The sequence below is a fragment of the Dreissena polymorpha genome, chromosome 2 (genome assembly GCF_020536995.1).
Source record: "Dreissena polymorpha isolate Duluth1 chromosome 2, UMN_Dpol_1.0, whole genome shotgun sequence".
NCBI lineage: Eukaryota > Metazoa > Mollusca > Bivalvia > Myida > Dreissenidae > Dreissena > Dreissena polymorpha.
The window spans coordinates 132,359,232-132,379,070 of record NC_068356.1 but is presented as its reverse complement, the minus strand read 5'-3'; the positions used below and the strand labels follow the sequence as shown (position 1 = coordinate 132,379,070).

At 35.6% G+C, this 19,839-nt stretch overlaps 1 protein-coding gene and 2 long non-coding RNA genes across 4 annotated transcripts; 1 reads left to right on the top strand and 2 right to left on the bottom strand.

Annotated features, from left to right (window-relative positions):
* Positions 1 to 250: 250 nt before the first annotated feature.
* On the bottom strand, positions 251 to 15,380 carry LOC127869041 (uncharacterized). 2 transcript variants are annotated; one of them, XM_052411303.1, is made up of 13 exons: positions 15,264 to 15,380; positions 12,696 to 12,938; positions 11,299 to 11,452; positions 10,226 to 10,306; positions 9,473 to 9,569; positions 8,457 to 8,716; positions 8,029 to 8,283; positions 7,487 to 7,578; positions 6,379 to 6,544; positions 5,245 to 5,406; positions 3,304 to 3,415; positions 1,300 to 1,403; positions 251 to 952 (listed from the first exon to the last, which is right to left on the bottom strand). In XM_052411303.1, exons 2-13 carry the CDS (start codon positions 12,923 to 12,925, stop codon positions 464 to 466), a joined length of 2,202 nt encoding a protein of 733 aa, XP_052267263.1. In that variant the 5' UTR covers positions 12,926 to 12,938; positions 15,264 to 15,380; the 3' UTR covers positions 251 to 463. The 2 variants fall into 2 exon arrangements, with proteins under 2 accessions (XP_052267263.1, XP_052267264.1); XM_052411304.1 differs by lacking the exon at positions 251 to 952 and having other exon boundaries at positions 3,295 to 3,415.
* Positions 6,538 to 9,250, top strand: LOC127869052 (uncharacterized). Its single transcript, XR_008044386.1, has 2 exons — positions 6,538 to 7,594; positions 8,059 to 9,250. It is a non-coding gene; the product is annotated as an uncharacterized LOC127869052 (long non-coding RNA).
* A 1,211-nt stretch (positions 15,381 to 16,591) lies between the features above and the next one.
* On the bottom strand, positions 16,592 to 18,396 carry LOC127869051 (uncharacterized). The gene is made up of 3 exons (XR_008044385.1): positions 18,352 to 18,396; positions 17,285 to 17,512; positions 16,592 to 16,730 (listed from the first exon to the last, which is right to left on the bottom strand). It is a non-coding gene; the product is annotated as an uncharacterized LOC127869051 (long non-coding RNA).
* Between the last annotated feature and the right edge of the window lie 1,443 nt (positions 18,397 to 19,839).

The following is a 19,839-nucleotide window of genomic DNA, read 5'->3' as shown; positions in this document are numbered from 1 at the left end:
ACAGTAGCGATCAGTCGGCAACCATTGCTAACAGATTGATAAAAAATCTTCAAATCCTTTCAATAAGTTGAAACACATAATGGCAAAAAGGAAAACGAGGAAGTTTCCCTCTCATGGGTATATTTAACACTTGGGAAACCTTTTCTAAAACTACTTAACATTGGATGTTAGAATCATTATACAGATAAAAAAAACATTTTCTTGACACGTATTTATTTCCTAATGCTAATTTTAAATACACTTTAACATTAACAAAAAAGTCTAAAATAAACATGCTTTTCATAAAAGAAGAAGTTACCGAAGTTATTTAAAATATGTATAAAATGAAGATTTATATGTACACTAAATATTTGCAGGCATCACTTTATGAATTTTTTTATAGTTGTATAGTTGTTCCCTATTGTCAGTCTACATTGTCCACAACAATTTTAACATCACGATTCTGACATTCATTATGGTAGACTCAACGTTTCCTCTTTCCTCCTCGTGCTACCTCCTTTCCGAATGCTTGAGCTGCCCCACGTTTTCTGTCAGCCGTCTTTAATTGTTGTATTGGAACCACCTCAGCTTTAGAGCCCCCTTTGCCCCCTTTGCCACCTTTTCCCCTTCCACCTCCAACATTCTTCAATGAGTGGGCCTCTACCTTAATCACATTCGCTTTACCTCTTCCGCGACCACGACCTTTCATATGGACGTCTTTCAAAGCACCGTCCTTGTCACTTTTAATGTCCGAATTAGCAGGATTCGCAGCTCTTTTGACCCCTCGACCTTTGCCCCTTCCATGTGCCATTGCAGGATGGACTTCATCTTCTTCTTCATCACTGCTTGCTTCTTTTAAAGCTGGTTCTTTGGCCCTTTTCTTTTTCTTGCCCATATCATCATCATTATCTTCATCATCTGACACAGCCATTGGTTTTTGTTTTACAAATTTGCCTTTTGCTTTTGAAGGACCCTGAAATAATTCAAACAAACGTGTCCTTTTTATAACGCAATAAGGTCCAAATTGCGTAGTGGTGTCGGCCTATTGACCGGAAGGGAAGGGATTCAATGACCACTGGGGGAGTGTTCTTAAGATCTACCTTAATGGCGACAACGTCACCAAGTACTGGTTCTACCCAGGAAATGCAAGTGAGACCATTTCAATAAGCCTTAAGCTTTTAATACAATCGAGCTTAAATAAATATGTTTGTTATTATGCAATACAATTGCATTTCTTTAAAAAAATAGCTATTCTACGTAAAATTGAATTGAAATCTTTCTATATGTATTCAAAGTTGTGTTTCTTGTGTCTAAATTTACCTTTACTGGTGCTTTGCCCTTTCCTTTTGCTTGCTTGTCATCTTCAGCATTTTTCTCTTTAGGTGTATATGGCTTGTATCTTCGTAGGACCTCACCCCAACCACCTGATTGTAAAGCAGAAATTATACGAAACTCAATCTGAGAAAATGGTTCTTAGTGCATGTGGGCAAATTGTTTGCACAGGCTAATCAGGGATGACTCTTTCTGCCTAGACTGGATCTTTGTTAAGAATAGACTTTCTTTGACAACTTCCATTAAAGATGAAAGTGTCGTCCCTGATTAGCCTGGGTTGGGTAGTTTACATGTAACATTAGCTATTGACTGATTAAAACGGGTTCACGGGTTCGAATCTCAACAGTGAGAGCAATCTTTAGATCTCCCCCAAAGACACCGAGTACTGCCTCTAGTCACAGAAATGGACTCGAGAGCGTTTCAGATAAACCTAAGGCTTTCGATGCAATCGAGCTAAAATAAATAGGTTTAAACCAAGACAAATATTACTCATTTCCTCAAACCTTAACATGATTGCTGCATGTGAATACATGTTTATATAATTATAAATGACTTCAAGAGAAAATGCTGAGAACAAGGACCAAAACTCTCTTCAGTATTTACAGAGTTATTTCGCGTTGTTAATTTGCCATGCACCAACCATAAATGCATAAGTATGGAAAGTTTAAACATAAAACTTCACATACTGTATTAGATAATTGAGCGTAAGTGCAGTGTGACAGAATCATAACTATTTCTATTGTATTTTTTAGTTATTTCTCTTTGTTCTTTGTGTAACTCAAAATTATTCAATAATTCAATATAATCTTTACAATTGATGAAGGGTTTTTATTGGAAGCGTTGAGTAAAATTACCAGCTTTGTTTAATATTTACTAAGGTATTGCCATTTGTTAGTTTCTTGTGTACTCTATAACAATAAAAGGTATAAGGATAAATCTACAGATATATTTCTATGTAAGTGCAGAGTGCAAGAGTTATTGCCCTTGGTATATTACTTGTGTGAAGCCAAATTGCATAGTGTAACTTTAAGTTGCAGATTGTAACACAAACATGGATTAAAATATATAACTTCATATTATGATACAAATCTTTGAGTGTAAATGGGTTCTTTAATATTAATGGAGATATTTAACTTTATATTGCATAGTATGACTTTTAGTATTGATTTATTTTTAATAAAAATTCTTGTTTATCAAAGACGTTGAGATATCCTTTATTTTAATAAATACATTAACATCTGTGTTTTCTGAGAGTTTGAAGGTTTTAAACACACTGGTGAAGTTTAACAAAATAACTGTGTTGATATAAAAACATTTACCTGTTAAACTAGAAAAATATAATTAAAGGGAAGTAATATCTTACAGAATATTTCAACAAACTTGTTTTGAATAAAATTTACTTTAAATCATAGCAATAATTTGACTTTATTTGGTCGCGTCACCATAACACATAGATATTACTTTTATTGTTGAAGACTGTGTCCCATGTGACGTTTCCAGATCATGTTTGAAGATTAAGGCTATCAAAATGAAACTTGAAGATAGATTAAGTTAAGAGGACATGCATGTACAAGGACCATCTATATCTGAACCTCATATCTTTGTGGATTAATGTAGCCCTTTCTTAACCTTTCACTTATGTTAGTTAGTTAAGTTGTGTTTGTCAAAGTATTCTACGTGATTTTATTGACATTTTTGCGGTAAGTAAACCTACTGACACTTTCGCCTCGTTCTGGGAAATCTGGGCTTAATGAAAGTTCATAAAGTGTCTTCCCAGATTAGCCTGTACACTTCACGCAGGCTTATCCAGGACAACATTTTCTGTTGTTATCATTTTTTTTATTTAAAGGAAGCTTCTTCTAACCAAAAAATCCAGTTGACATGAAAAGAGTTGTCCCTGACAACTGCACAGGCTAATCTGGGGTGACAGGGTGACACTTTACGCAGTTGCATTAAACCCTGTTTTCCCAAAACAAGGCTCACTGTATCAACCTCCAGTTTTCCAGAAGGACCAGTTGTAGCCATCATTCCATATGGAGAACTCAACGTTCTTCACAAATCCATCAAACAATTCCTTCTCACTTGGGGGCTTCAACTTCAGTACCTGAAACCAAATGGTAAAATATCTTAATGTATTGTTGATTATTATCTTTTATGGCTTAGGGAATGCATGAGTTTAGTTTGAAAACTATTTATATTAGCTAGATTGCATGGAAAGCCCAAGTCTTGAAACCCTTTCAAGTGCGTTTCCTGTGTAGAACTATTTGTAATTGAATGCTCCCACAGTGGGGATCAAAACCATGATTTCCCAGTCTAGAGGCAGACACCATATCCACTACAACACAGCGACCTGAAGGCATTAAGCATTTCACTTGTCCATCTTTCCCATATGTACGTCCTGAAGCTTGTATTTAAACTCCTCTTCAACTACTGGGTGTATCTCGTTCAAGCTTTCATAGAAGAATGACCTTTATGTGTAGATTATTGGAACGGGGCCCGTATTCACCAAACAATTCTTAGACTTAAGTCTAAGAATAAAGAAAATTCTTTAAATTAGAAAATTCAATAATTTCTTTAATTTTGAATCAAACTCTGCAGTAAACACCTCTTTCTATATTATTTTTCATATAGAACATTTTGTTAATGACATAATCACCAGTGGATGCCTGTATATATTCAAACACTGAACACATTTTTCTTGGTTCTAAGTCTATTCTTTAATCTTAAGTCTAAGAATCGGTTGGTGAATACGGGCCCAGGATTAAGTCTTCAACCAGTTTTGGCAGAATTTTGGCCATTTGTCTGTTTTTCCACCATAGAAAATATAGTCCCCGGAGGATTGTTTTAAATATAATCCACAGAAGCTTGTTTAAATTATAGTCCCCGAAAACTTGTTTTAAATATAATCCACGGAAGCTTGTTTTAAATATAGTCCCCAGAAGCTTCTTTGAAATAAAGTCCCCGGCAGCTTGTTTTAAATATAATCCCCAGAAGCTTGTTTTAAATATAGTCCCCAGAAGCTTGTTTTAAATATAGTCCCGGCAGCTTGTTTTCAATAAAGTCCCAAGAAGCTTGTTTTATATAAAGTCCGCGGCAGCTTGTTTTAAATATAGTCGCCAGAAGCTTGTTTTTTCCACTCATGTTTACTAATAGATGGATCTTGCTTAACCTTTTATAGTTGAATGACCTTAATATGCCTTTGATTGCAAAAAAGGAATTTATGCTGAGATGAGATTTGGCAGTTTGGTGGGTAGCATATTCATTGTTTCCTTTTTTTAAGTCGTACAGTTTTCATAGATTCTTCCCAAACTTACTAAAATGTTTATACAAAATGAAGGCCAAGTTTAATAACCAACAAGTTTTCACCAGGCACTTCAGAATGATTGCCATTTTGTTTATACCAACAATGTGAAATGTTTTTACTGAAATAGCTTATAATTATATATTTTGCCTAACAACCAGCCAAATTGCGCTTCCCACTCCAGAGTCAAGGCTGTTTTTACAGAAAACTAAAATTTGCAGTTTTTGCTCTCTTCACTGATTTATCACCAAAAACCGCTGCTATATGTTTGTTCTCATAAAATCAAAGTCAGGTGTGACAAGCATTCAAAACAATATATTTGCGTCCATGGGTCCATGTTTTATGACAGGCGTATATTCTGTCAATGACCTTCTTAAAAAGTATATGCTTGATTAAAAACTTTTAAATAATTATTGTTACATTTTACATTCCTCAATAAAGCACAGCAATAAAATGTTGTTTTTTAACTAGAAATATTATTTCTACATATACCATTTCCCATCTTTTTAAAGTCAAATCATCGATTTAGAATTTTGGGACTGCAGGATTTGGGAAAAATACTTTGTTGAACTGGGGAATATAGCCCAATAGGGTCCAAAAATAGTGACATAAGACCCTATCTCAATACTTACCTTGTACCAGTCAACAAACGTCTTCATGTTGTTGATCCGTTCTACAGATTCCTTCATCTTGGCAACCATTTTCTCTGTGGGAAAACCCAGGTTGTCGTCATAGCTTTTTATCAGGTCTTTTCTGCTCATATCAGGAGGCATTGCTATATCCAGGAACAACACCTGCAACAGTGGAATAATGGAATTGAATGAATTGGTTAGCAGTGTATTTTGTATCTAATACATTGATACATACATCTTGGGCTGTAATGTATCGGTTTTGCTCATATTTAAGGGGCAAATCAAGACGCAGTGTCATAAATATTTTCTTTTTTAACTCATCAAGTCCGAAGATAAATTTTGAGTAAGCAATGCCCTGGACATAAATTTGAGTGCCTGTGTTTTAATATGATGCTCCATACCTACAAATCTAGCAGTTTCTTGTTGACAACACATGAAGGGGGCACACCAAAGCATAATTTCAAAGACTTCGGTCTTATAGTTCAAGGCTCGCCACCTGGAACTGCCTACAATTTCAGTTCAACAGCTCAATCCAAACTGAAGTTATTTTGAGGAAACTGTTTTTCACATTTAAGCAGTTTCCTTCTCACTACAGCCCTCTCCAAGGTGTGAGTTATTAGTTACACTGTTAATAACTGATGGTGCGTGGGATATACACCCTCAGTAAATTCATACCATACGAGAGCGAAGCTCGAGTATGGTATGAAAGTGCTGAGGATGTATATCCCATACATCATCAGTTAGTAACTGCGTTACGATAATTTCACAACCGAAAACTCGATTACTCGGGATGTATGGAAATTACTCGGGGTGCTTGGAAAATACACCATGTGCACCTTACCGCTCTAAGCCAATCGGATAAGGCCATTTTTGTAGGAGGTGAGATATGAGCTTATACCCCCATGCCTGTGTCTAAACACTTTATTTAGCTATTGCCCTTTGTTATATTGTGTTATATGTTATAGTTTTTGTCCATAAAATTTACCTGGAAAGCTGGCAGTTTCCTGTCCACTGCTGTCCTTTCCAAGGTGTGTGTCAGCCATTACTCCATTGTTTTAAAAAGATAATAACAAGGAAAAAAACACGCACATTTTTTGAAAGACTTCTGTCTTAAATATTATTAAAACTTATTACCTGGAAAGCCAGCAGTTTCCTGCTCACTGCGGTCCTCTCCAAGGTGTGTGTCAGCCGGTACTCCATGGGGGTGTCGAGCATCCCGAGTTTGGCATCTTCCTTCACGTACCACATCACCTGCCTGCGCATGCTCTCTGATAAGTATGCCAAGGCAAAGTCCTCCCATCTGAGTAAAGGAAGATATGTATATCCTCTTATCTAAGTGTAGGCAGGTAATTTATGTTTGAGATGCCCACTGGGAAAACAGTGGGCATGAGATCTAAGTGTCTTCCAAGATTATCATTTGTAGTGTCCTCCAATCATAGTATGGGCAGGTCAATTATGTTTGTATTACATTTAGACATTTATTTTGTTATCTTATATTACACCATCTTATAGGCTTGGTTTTAGGTTTCCTCGCTGAATAAACTTCTTTCTTTTCTACCGTCTAAGTAAAATAAAAATATTACTGTACTTTTTTGGAAATTATTGAGAACACTATCTGCTGTGCATGCTCTTCAATAGGTATGCACAGGCTTTGTCCTCCACTCCACAAGTGTAAGGGGGGTGGTATTATGTTTGGCAATGCCATCACCAGCAATTGCATGCTCTTTGATAGATTTGCTGAGGCAAAGTCATCCGATCAAAGTATATCGATGACAAATGTATATTGCTCGAGGACATTACTTGCGAATGTTTCTTTAAAAGGGATCCAACAGGGAACATCCGGTTTGTAAAGGCATTCTAATCAATAACACTATTGCAACAGCATCATGTGATGGGCCATTTGAGGAAACATCACATGACTGAAATGTTTAGAAACCAATATGGAAAAATCATACTCCGGAGGTTGGAACAACAACAAGGTTTCTCATTATGATATTGTATAACAAATAGCAAACATGACACGTTTTGAGTACTAATTAACCCTTTCCCACTAAAAACCAAAGTGGTAATAGAAATATGCAACCGGCAAAAAAACTGTCTGTTTAGGTTTAATGCTGTCTGGTGCCCATCTGTCAAATTGCGTATCTAAGTGGTAGATGGTTAAACAATACATACTTGTATTTATAGGTTTAAGTACCTTTAATGTTTTTATTGGTTTAAGTACCTTTTAACAATGTCTTACCTATATTTATGGGATGCGGCCAGCAGCATCAATCGTTCCCCGATATGTGGACAGGCTTTCTTGGTACGATTTTTATCACTCTCGATGAACTCCTTCAATGCAAATAGTGTAATATAATATTATTGAATTACATAATTGAATGCAAACAAATTATTAACTTTAGAAAAAGTATTTTATTGCATGAATAATTATACGTGATTACACTAGAATAGATTTAGTTTTGTAGTTTTAATCTGTGTACATGTATTTTGACTCAATTGCACTGAAATAATAATGCTTATTGAGGCATTCTTGAGTATATTACCTGGGTGGAACCAGTACTTTGTGTCTTAAGTGGAATAGAACATATGACCGATAGTGAAAATCACTTTGCCGATATAATTTATACATTTAGCATAGAAATTTAGTATTTAATTTCCATTTAGTGGTTGTATACAGTGCATGATACCAAATGTCTCAACATATGCCTCTATCAATTTATATATTTAATGTTATTACCACTACAGATACATCTTAAAAATACTGTAATTTCTTATTATTACCTGAATTTGTTTTTCAATTATTCCTTGTAGATCAGGATAGGTTTCCAATGCCCATAGAAAGAGACGATGCAATGCGAAGTAACCATTGAGACTGTTATCGCTCGTATGCTGCGTTCCTTTGCTGAATTCCACCACCGTGGCGCTCATAAGGTTTGGGATGGTCTTGATCACCATTTCTTCAATCGGGGTTTTGTTCGCCTTGCACTTCGGCATGATCGCTGCGATGTCTTTGGTAAGCACGTCTTCAAACGTCGCCTGGATTTTATTTAAAACATATTTATTAGATCATACACATAATAAATAACAATCACATGCATATCAAACAATGATATAACCGTTCATATATTAGAAGACAACCATCTACAATGCATTTATGAGTGCTGTTCCATGCTGGAGTTACTGAGAGGAAAATTCTATATGAATCAAACCTTGATTTCTTCCCCATGCTTCTGGTGGATGTATAACGGTAGAAAAAACTTCAGTTCCTCTTTAAGAACGCTGTGGACTGTACCCACAGCTTTTTTCATGCTGTTAAATGAATCAAATTTCAGGAACTCGCAGGGGGTAGTCAAAGCGGGTCGGTGAGTTGGACCAGAAACTATCAATCCGTAGCCATACAAGTCTTCTATGCCCTTAGGTTTCTCGACTTTAAGAGGCTCCTTTGACATATAGTCTACGATCTGCGGACCTTAGTATAAGAGGGATGTATTTAGTATATGAATTACATTTAGCCTAAGAAAGATAATAGTGTATTAAGTATGAGGATTATAATGTATTTAGTACAAAAAACTAATATTTTATTTAGTATTATAAGGATACTATTGTTTTTAGTATAAGAAGATTATTATTGCATTACATATAAAAAGGATAACATGGTATTAATTATATGAAGGATATTATCACATTGAACATAAGAAAGATATAATTAAGAAATAATATTGTATGTTTAGTACAAGGATGGTATTGTATTTAGTATAAGAAGGGCCATATTGTATTTAGTTTAATACGGCTATTATTGTAATTAGTATAAGAAGGATAGTATTGAATTTATAATAAGTATGATACTATGGAATTTAGTAATAAGTATACATAGGATAATATTGTATGATAAGAATGATAACATTTTTTAGTTTATACATATTTATTTCTGTTGGAAATACACTGTTCATCAATCATGCACAATACAATGATTAAAAGAAAAGGTTTGAAACCAAAGAATTAATTCGTATTTAGTTTCTCTCCTTGCAGTAGTATTTATGCAATAACTGGGTGTGCGTTAAGACTTTTTTCTTGGTACAAGTCAGAAATACGTACTATAAATATAAAATGAAAAGTGTTGAAATAGAAATTTGATGATGAACGAAGATTGTTCATGCTAGGAATAGAACAAGAGGAAGCAGCGAGTAGTGACGGAGTCAGTAACAGATTGTTGAGAAAATCATACCTTTAGGTTGGGTCTTAGATTTCTTGACAGTTGAGGATTCTGGCAATTGAGGATAGGGTTTGTTGTATGTGTGCCCACAGTCTTCGCACTTGAATCCCTGCAAAAATCCAGTCACTTTTCATCTCAATTTAATTGATCGAACCTGCGTTGTTTTTATTGTTAAATTAAATAATCATTTTTTCTATTTGTATATAACCAAAATGAAGGTTAACAGTTGAGATCTGTTACAAGCTTTAATTGCCTGAAGGTTGATAGTTTAACACCTGTTGTGTGCACTTTTATTACACAGATTGCATACAAAACAACAAAAATATACAAGTGAGGGCGGACTTTCGTGTGGCATTCAACAAGTAAAACACGACAGGCAGTGGTATTTAAAAATACATCAAAACGATTGGCCTCCCCATTCATGAGCCTACCTATCCCCTGACTACACTCCTTGATTCCACAGTGCCTTGGATGAGTGGTTTGGTTGGTTTCAAAAAAGGATGTTATTACATATGTATACATATATATAGTTAGTGAATATGGTGTTTATTAAAGTTTTATTGTCTTGTTAAGATCATGTTAGAACATCGACTCCAACACGTATCAACCTTAACCTTATATCCAAGGAACCAGTGGTTCAAGGGGTGGAGTGAGGGATGGGGGAGGGGGTAGGTTCCTGAGGGGTGGGAGGCAAACAAAGTTTTTTTTAATTATAATGCTGCATCTGTAAAACGCCATCGGAGTTCATTCATGTGTACTGTATACCTTTGATAGTTTTAGGTTGTGGGCATGTGTTTGTTTCTGCCATTCATTCTCCCCTGTCTGAGTTTCAGCCAGAAACGCCACCTGTATAGTGTAAAGTAACCAATGAAAATCATGATGTGCTATGATTAAACGAACACAGTTTTCTGGAAAGGAAAGAATTTTCAAGACTACTCTCTACTATGTTTGTTTCCCCTTTTTTCTTACCAAAATTATGTTAAATTTCTCTAATGAAAAACTTGATTCCATATTTCAACTTAAAATTCCCCTTATAAGTTATAATGTTTTAAAGTGAGTTGTTTTGTACCAAGATCGGTAAAAGTAATACCAAGAACGTGGTATTTTTGTGAACAATGTGAAGTTTTCTTTTTTACATAAAACTCCCAAAGGTGCATTTAAAAAATGCAATACAGAATAATAGATGTATGTTTGATAATATAGTACATACACGCTCGACAACTTGTCTTGTGTTAATATTCCTTAGTAAGATTTACCAGAATCATCGATCCGTATCCAGTAGGTCATTTTCGCATTACGTGTTCGAGTTTTTAGTGCGCACATTTCAAACAACTCGAATTGTGTCGTTTTGCATTTGGAACATCCGCTCTTCATACAACGCTTTTAAAATACTTCACAGATAGTTAATAAGCCGATGGTAATTCGAGTATTTAACGTTTGTTAATAAAGATTTGACCGGAAGATCTAATATTTAACCACTTGAAATAGACTCGAACTTGGTATGGATATAGATAAGATTTATTTCCATACAGTGTCAGCAAGATTGAGTCATGAATGTGGCTTCTAGAGTCGTCAACTATTTTTTCCAAAGATTTGATCTTGTGGCCTAATTTAAACCCCACTTGACCCAGGCTTTATGCTGTCAAGATAAACATTTTTACCATATTCCGTCAAGATTTTGACAAACTGTTTTCTAAAGATTGAACACATTTAAGGTTTTAATTGACCTATTTTCTGACCGCTTTAACCGAATTTTACTAGAATATGTACCCATAAAAGCTCAAAGTATTCTAGAACTAAAGATTAAAGACGGTCTTGGTGTATGAGAAACTACCTACCACGTTCATTAGAATCGTCTGAATGGTGTAGCCAGGGGACCATCCGAGTCCTTTCTGATCCTTCCACTCCGTATGAATCAAGGCGAAGTCGGCAAAAATGTTCAGGCATACCTTAGTGCCCTTCTTTCCTGGCATCGTGGCGCCGCTGTTATACCTTCAACAGTTTTTGATTCTGGTTATATTGTATATTCCGATTATATTTCCGGTTATATTGTATTTTCCCTTATATTGTATATTCAATTAATATTGAATTTTCCGGTTATATTGTTTATTCCGGTAATAATGTATTTTCCGGTAATATTGAATTTTACGGTTTTATTGTATATCCCGGTAATATTGCATTTTCCGTGTATATTGTATTCGCCAGGCTTGTGTGTGTTATCAATACTGAAACATGTTTTTTTACCAGCATGTTTAATGCGTCAGCTTGCAACTTTTGATTTAATATCCGAATTCCCGTCTAAAGTCGTAAATTTAGTGTTGTCGGGGCGTACGTCAATTCACAAAACGTAAATCATCTATTGCAACAACCAAGTAAAACAAGGTTGTCGGGGTATAGTGAAATCACCCTGCAAGTCAGTGGGTTGGTCTGTCACGCTGCACATGTATACTTTATTTCGCGAACTAGTTTTCTGCTTATCAACATGAAACTTTACAGATATGTTGTCAATACTATAACGAAGTAAAAGGCGTGCATGTATGTCGCTATATTATGTGCACCCAGTTGTGTTCCCTTGTATTTTTGTAAACTTTGGATGCATATTTGAAATTGTGTAGTAAACCTTAAGAACCGTTTTCTGTGTATCAACATGGAACTTATAGGAGTGTCCAGTTTTGTAATACTATGTAGAAGTGCACGACATTATCTTTATGTATGTCACATTTTTTGTTGCAAAGATATGTGCACTTAGCAATTCAATAAAGCAACGTTCAGCTTTTTGTGTTTGGTTTGTAATCAATATAAAGTAGCGGATGGCAACATTTTAAGATTAAACTCAGCTAATATTCAAATGTGCACCTCCTTGAATTGAGATATTTCTGTGGTATTAGTAATCTTCTGTGACTGTTTTGTGTTTTCATCTTTTAAACTCCTTTCTAAACAAAACACGTGTCATTGCATTTTTTGTTATCATCGACGTTTGCAAAGGATCCGGGAGTTGTGAAACAGCATCGGAATATTGCTTATATGCTATACATCAAATATTAATAATTTTAAACAGTTAACAGATAACGTTTGTATTGATACCATAAATGATTTCCACAAACTTAAAGCCATCAATACATAGTTAGTAATTCATTTGTAGTGACACATAACAAGATGTCAACAAACCTGAAGCCATCAAAACCCATTTAATTATGTCTACGTTGTATTTATACAAAAACTGTTTTCCACATACCTAAAGCCGGCAGGCACGAACTCAGCGCTGGGTGATTCGTACGGGTACTTGTTGGGCAGGTACAGTATGAGATGGTAAATGATGTCGTCATGCCGGAAATTGCAGTGCCACTCGAACATGTTTTCCTCAAGTGGCGCTGCGGACACGTTTTCCTCGGGCTGTTGTTCCAACTCTTTGAGATCTTGCGCCAAACGCTTCATGGCGTTCTTTCGCACGTTGTCGACTGCCATTGTTGCGCCAAAACTGTACAATCGAAAGACCGCTAGCGTATTAAGTCATGCGTTATATTAATAACGTTTCAATGGTTATAAGAACGAGAGTGGTATTACGGGTAAGCTGTTTTGAATTTTAATTGAAGATTTTCTAGTTTCAAATAACTAGAGTTTTGCCTGAAGGCAAAAGTACGTATATAATGTTCACCCATACCGAATCTGGAATATGCGCTCTGAAAAAAACTAACCCAGATCTTCTGCTATCAGTAAACAAAACTTAAAGACAAATTAAAAAAAACTACGCCATTTGTGTATTCATACATGCACAATTCACAATCTCCACGCAGAGATTTCGTTCCATGCTCTCACATACAATCTCACAAAAGTTCCTACCAGATTTGGTAGGTATTTGTTTGTGTCATATTATAAAAAGTAGTATTTTTATATTTAGAAAATAGTATATAAGTTATGGTTTGTAAAATAATTGTACCACGTGGCTTGGTTATGAATGCAAGGATTTGCTCATGAGATCTTTTAGTGACCGAAATTGCATTACATGAGGAATGTGTGTGTCACGGTAGATTTGCTAGAATTAAAAAAAATGATTGAAAATGGAAATATATTCCATTTTTGTTGTTATATTGAGCGGTGAGAAAAAACCGGAGAACCTTGAATTAAGACCACCCATGTCCGATCAACCTCCGCGCTTCCGAGCAGCTACCAACTTAAACAGGAGGTTGCACTGCACAGTAGGAATTCATTTGTTGAGAACAAAATTTCGAAAATCAAATTCAAATTCATATCTAAAGAGCGCATCTCATGGTGCTACAGTTATCTACCACATACCACGTGACCTCGTTATTATGGCTTATGTGTATGTAATGTTCAATGACACAATATTAATTTTACTAATCTCGAAGTCTGCGAAGCCTGTTTCCAATGTTATCTTCAAAAGAACGCATGTTACGCATGTTGGACTTCGTTTTGTGATAAATACAAACATGTCACTGAATAAATTATCTGTTTGCAGCAAATGATCTATCAAGGTCCTTTTCATACATGCCGGTAGTGTACGACCATTTCTTATTGATTGCCTCAGTGCGAGTTATTCAACGAAACAGGCGACAAAGTAACAAAGTAAATAATTTCCGCATTGAGCTCAATTGCAAAATTGTCCCAATAATCATATTCAACATGTCTTTGGGTGTAAAGCATTCGATCTATTACGGCTTGTAAAATATTGACTATATAATCGATAAAAAATTGAATGAGGTTTGCTTACTCAGCTATAGAGCAACTGAATATTTGAATGCAGTTTGCTATTTGATATTTGCACTGTATAAAATCTCCGATGTTGACCTTGAAATTTTGCATTCTAGTATCGACTAGTCGCATATGTAGCCGCATCATACCGATAACGAAGCTTAATATGTGTATGTACATAAGTATTATAACTATAGATAAAGCGCATATTTTAAAATTATGTGTTATTTCATTTAACCCATTTATGCCTAGCGCCTAGAAAAAAAGACTTTGCAAACAGCGTAGACCCAGATGAGACGCCGCATGATGCGGCGTCTCATCAGGGTCTGCGCTGTTTGCTTAAATGACTTTCAGTAAGTAATATTCTAAAAATAGAAATAAATATACGAGACATCCCTAATTTTGGAAATACCTTGATCCAATTAAGTAGGCTTGGAGAGTCCACCAGTCATAAATGGGTTAATTTACGACGAGTAGAGCTCGATTGTTCATTGTCGACTCGGGTACTACTTACTTGTTCCCCGGGTACTCTTAGGTATACTTGCATGTACCCCGGGTACGTTAAATATACTTAAACGTACCCGGTCGATGTTAGACTGTACCCGAGTTGTATTCCCGCCCCAAATCCGATCCGATTAAGTATATTTTCCGTACCCGGGGTACATGTAAGTATACTTAAGAGTATCCGGGGTACATGTAAGTAGTACCCGAGCCGACAATAACCAATCGAGCGCGGGTAGATGCTTTAACAGACGTTGCATTATATCTATAAATGCCTATAAACTATTTAATAATCAGTCAATAACCGTGCTGGAAATAACTACATTAGCCCATGTGATTCAGATTTACTAATGTTAAATTACGTACAAAAAAACACAAGTGTAGAAGTTGTAAATGATGCATACAACTGAATATTGCATTTCATTTTAATATCGTTATAATGGCATTCAACACTGTTTATTAATGCATGTGGAGAATGTAGATAACTTTGATAATCTTATATAAATAAATAATTTATTTATGATTATTTTTATGAAAAGTCGGTCACGTATTAAAATCACACTATAGTAAATTCAACACAAACTTTACCTACCTTAATCGGTTATTTCTCAAGGTCGTATAACATACGTCAAGTGAGCTAGTGAATGATCATATATAGGCGTATAGCAAATCGAAACTGCTTGTTAAGGCACGTCTATTATGTACAAACATCGTCATATGCTATTTATAAGACGCTTTGCACACGGCAATGTTTATAATTAATGATAACCTCGTTATCGTGAGAAAAATATCAAAACTTGGCCATTTCTTGCTTAATTATCATTAAAATAAAGTTCTCTCTTTAAATAAAGATATATATATATATATATATATATATATATATATATATATATATACATGAGCAATCCAGGTGTGTTTGGATGTTTATTCGCTGCTGCGTTCGAATAAAACCAAATGTTTTGTCATTACATGTACCACATAATCATTGAAACACGTCACTGAAAATGAAGTGCATCGACGCTGTGTTGCAGAAGATGTCGAGTACTGTATTAATAAATCACCGTTAAGAACTACCATTTGTTAATTCTAGTGCTTTTAATTTTCCGCGTCAATCACTATGATAAATTACCAGAATTATTGCGCAATAATGGATCAAATTGGTGTAAGTCATAAAAGCACGTTCAGTTTATAGTTACAACTATAATATAACATGGTTGATTTCTTGCAAACGCTAAGAAAAAATGTAAAGTGACAGAATTTCAGAGAATTGTCAGCAAAACAATCTTTAAATTTTGTTTGTTTAAGTAGCTTCTATGTGCCGTGTTCTGTTATTTCTGTGTGCATGCCTCTACGTATTTCATAACTAAACGCCCCGCGCCAATGTATGAACACATAATATAGTTACATACCGGTAATGGTGAAAATATTTGTTGGGACAAAAGAAAACCACATAAACATAACCGGCAATAACGACTGAAAACATGGAGGTGTCCGCATTTATTTTCACGACGTAATACACTTTCAATAAACTATGTTTCACATGGACTTTGATCCTCCTATTTGGCTTTTCTCTGATGCAGATTTTTATTGCAATCAAAATAATTAAAATAAATAAATAATTGGTAAAGTGTTCGTTTTCAATGTTGTTATTTATATCGTCGTATTAACGCATCTTATATGAGACAATGAAGATCACACTTCGTTATTTATACTGAATAAAATAAAAGAAATACGTCAAGTTCCATTGCCATGATATGCTATACTTGGTTCATCGTGCGTCGTCTAACCAGTGTTGATATTGTCATCAGCATCTAACCAAGTACGTTTTCCATTTTGTCGCATTCACGTAACGCGGGATTGAACAACAGGGGCACACCGGATGTGTCGGCGGGACATTTTCCCTCCTCGATAAAACGACCACTGTCGCAAACGGCGTACATCGGGGAGTTCAACTTCCACTCGATGGCGTTGCGTCCGTCCGGACGACCTTCACAGGAAGGGTACGTAAAGTCGCAGGGGCGGCAATTGGGGCCGTTGCATTGGTTTCCATAATAGTCGCCTTTACAAAATGAAAAATGGAAATTTATGAAACCAGAATGCGGAAGAATTGTTTACTGTTAGGAATTTTGATGAAATTCAGTACTGTAGGATTGGAATGATATAAAATAGAAAAATGTACATATTTATTGAAAAGTGCAATTCACGGCGCCATTCAAACATAAATTGTGACTATAGCAGACCCCGTACCAAAAAGATTAATATGAACAAATTAACCGAATGAATGAATAAATGCATGTTCGAACACTGTAGGTTTTTTTAACAGTATTCTAGGAAATAGACAACATAAGTGTAAGTGTTTTTATGACACAATTTTATCATATATTATTCAATTGACGATGTTTATTCTTCGAAGTTACTCAAAAGAAACCACGGACCTTTCCTTTATAATGTATACGAATACGTGAACTAACAATGTTGTGCTTGTGGTAAAGAATGTGTTACCGGTAATAACAGTGGCTTTTAGTTTATGTAACGTTATCAATGGTTGAGCTTGAAACATGTGTATCCCAATTTAGAAATGTAAATAAAACGTTCAAAAAGTAAGGAACTCACATGCGTTAACCTTCAACGAGCGACTACCACAGTGGACGGTCCTGAAATCTTGACACAACCGTGTCCACTCATCGAATAGCAATGGATACTCGCACTCTCGCGTTTTGGCTCCCGGCAACCAGGGAACTTTCGTTGTGCTGGCGCAGTCTATGTAGAGCTGACATTCCCGCGGGTGGGGGAGCTTCTCCTTGCTTCCGGGTTCACATATTGGAACCTCGTCTCCTGCGACTGATATTCAACAAGAAAAGAAATAGAATGGTGTATACTACTTTAATTATCAAAGCTCGATTGGTCATTTTCGACTCAGATATTACTTAAAAGTACCCCGGGTACACTTAAGTATACTACAATGTACCCGGTGTACGAACAATATACTAACACGTACATCTGGATTATGGCTGAAAACATTTAAGTATATTTTCCGTTCTCTGTATACATTTTGTATACTTAAGAGTACCCGGGGTACATTTAAGTAGTATCTGAGCCGACAACGACTAATTTAGCATTATGTAATGTTTATTTAGCTGGCAGTACATCCGCGTATGGGTGGTCCCCTGTCTTTTCATTGCTTCCGGGGTTCACAGTATCCGACATCGTGACGTCCCATGGAACCGCCGTGGAACAAAAAGAAAACCTAATGTACTTTTGTTAACATTAGTATCATAATTATATCCTTCTGATGAGCGATCTTCGATCCTATTATATTCTTGCTTCCAGAATCGCAGTTCGCTAGATTGCCTGTTAACTGGTGATAAACAAACGAAATCCAATATACATTTACTTTATAAGAAAGTTTAAGTATTATTATATGAACGATGGCTTAATGCACGTGTGTCGTTTGGAGAAAACTGGGCTGAATGCAATTGCACAATGTGTCATCCTTGATTAGCCTGTGCCGTCCTCAAAGACTACATCTTCCACCGAATGTTCGTTAAGAAGAGTCGTCATTTTAACGCAAAATTCCATAATAGCGGAAAATGTTGTCACTGGCGGACTGCACTGGCTTATCTGGGACGACATTTTACGCACATGCATTAAGCCCAGTTTTCCAAGAACGAGGCTCATACAATTTCATGGTTGGCAATTTAACGGATGATGGGTCTCCTTCCTACGGGGTCTTTTGCAATCTCAACCAAGAATCTGCTGTAGAACAAAAGACATGTTTGAATACGTACTAGTATACACATCAATACTTAAGTCGGCAAGAATGCAGCACATCTATATAAACTAGTATTTAATTTTGTGTCGATCAATGTTTTTAATATAATTTACGTGTATATAATCTGAGCTTGTCTCGACGATATTAGGTTTTTTATGGTTAATAATGAGTTACTGTTAAATATGAAAGTTATTATTTCCTTACTCGACGCAAATACAATTCCACTCAGTACCACCAATATAATTGAACTCATTTTCCGCAATTAAAGCCACCTGAATAAAACAGTACTTTATATGTAACCATCGCGTGACATATGTTTCAAAAACAAGTCAACAACGCACGTTTACTGAGCAGAAAAATTATGGGAATTTCATTGTTATTAATAATATCTACCGGCGTTCTGCAACATATGCGCGCTTGTTTAAAATTTGTTTTGTTTTCCCAATTTATACATTTAAGCACCCAATCTATCTTATTAAATGTGATACAAAATAGTCTACATATGCCCGATGGTTGTTTATTGCAAAACAATGAAAGATTGAAAATGCCCGTTTGTTGATTCAGATGTGTAAGGACGACCTGGAAGGCATTCCAAATACGCATTATACATGTCTTAATGATCGTCATTGTATAGAAGCATGAATAACAATAACAATAGGTTTATTTGTACTGAAAGGCCTCCGGCCCAAAATACAAACATACATGCAGTAATCATAAGTAGTGACATGGTATGTAATATTAACAACAATAATGGTAGACGTGTTAGGTTAAAAAACAAAAAAAAGAAGAATGCTTATAGATATATAGTCAATCACGTAAGCGTTAGTTAAATGTATTCGAAATACTATCGAAGACAGGTGTTATCAATTTTTTTTTTTTTAAGTAGCATATTTACGAATGGAGCAGTATCGCACAAAATATACACTATAATTATGCGAGTTTGCCTTCAGTTACTATCAAATCGTCAGTGTGTTTTCGCAGCCCATGGATGTTCAACGAGCATAACTTAAGGTTCACTTGGGTTGGTGTATTTGAGCTTTGGCCGGAATCCTATATGTCATTGCCAGTAACCGCGATCGGTTGTTTGCTAACGTCATCATACACGTATTTCACACCATCGACAACGAGATGGTCATTTCGAAAGAAAACGTTTTTGTCATTATCTAGGCACTCTTTGAAAAAATCGTAAAGTTTCGATCGCGATTTCATCACATACTCGGGCAAGTCTTCGCCAACTCGAATTCGTACTTCTTCCCCAGCTTTCCTTTTGGACCTAAATTTTGCCATGATTCTATCTCTTATCTTCATATTTGCACACTTTATTAGTACTGGTCTTGTTGTCGATTTAGTTGAAAGACGGTATGCAAAGTCAAAAGAGTTCTCATTTTCTGACAGA

Bases quoted from the DNA above. Each gene is read 5' to 3' on its own strand.
- LOC127869041 (XM_052411303.1), bottom strand. From the start codon at position 12,925: ATGGCAGTCGACAACGTGCGAAAGAACGCCATGAAGCGTTTGGCGCAA. The intron at 9,570-10,225 runs GTATACAGTACA...GGATTTTTGCAG, and splicing joins ACAACCTAAAACTATCAAAG to GGATTCAAGTGCGAAGACTG. The intron at 1,404-3,303 runs GTTGATACAGTG...CTTTACAATCAG, and splicing joins GTCCTTCTGGAAAACTGGAG to GTGGTTGGGGTGAGGTCCTA.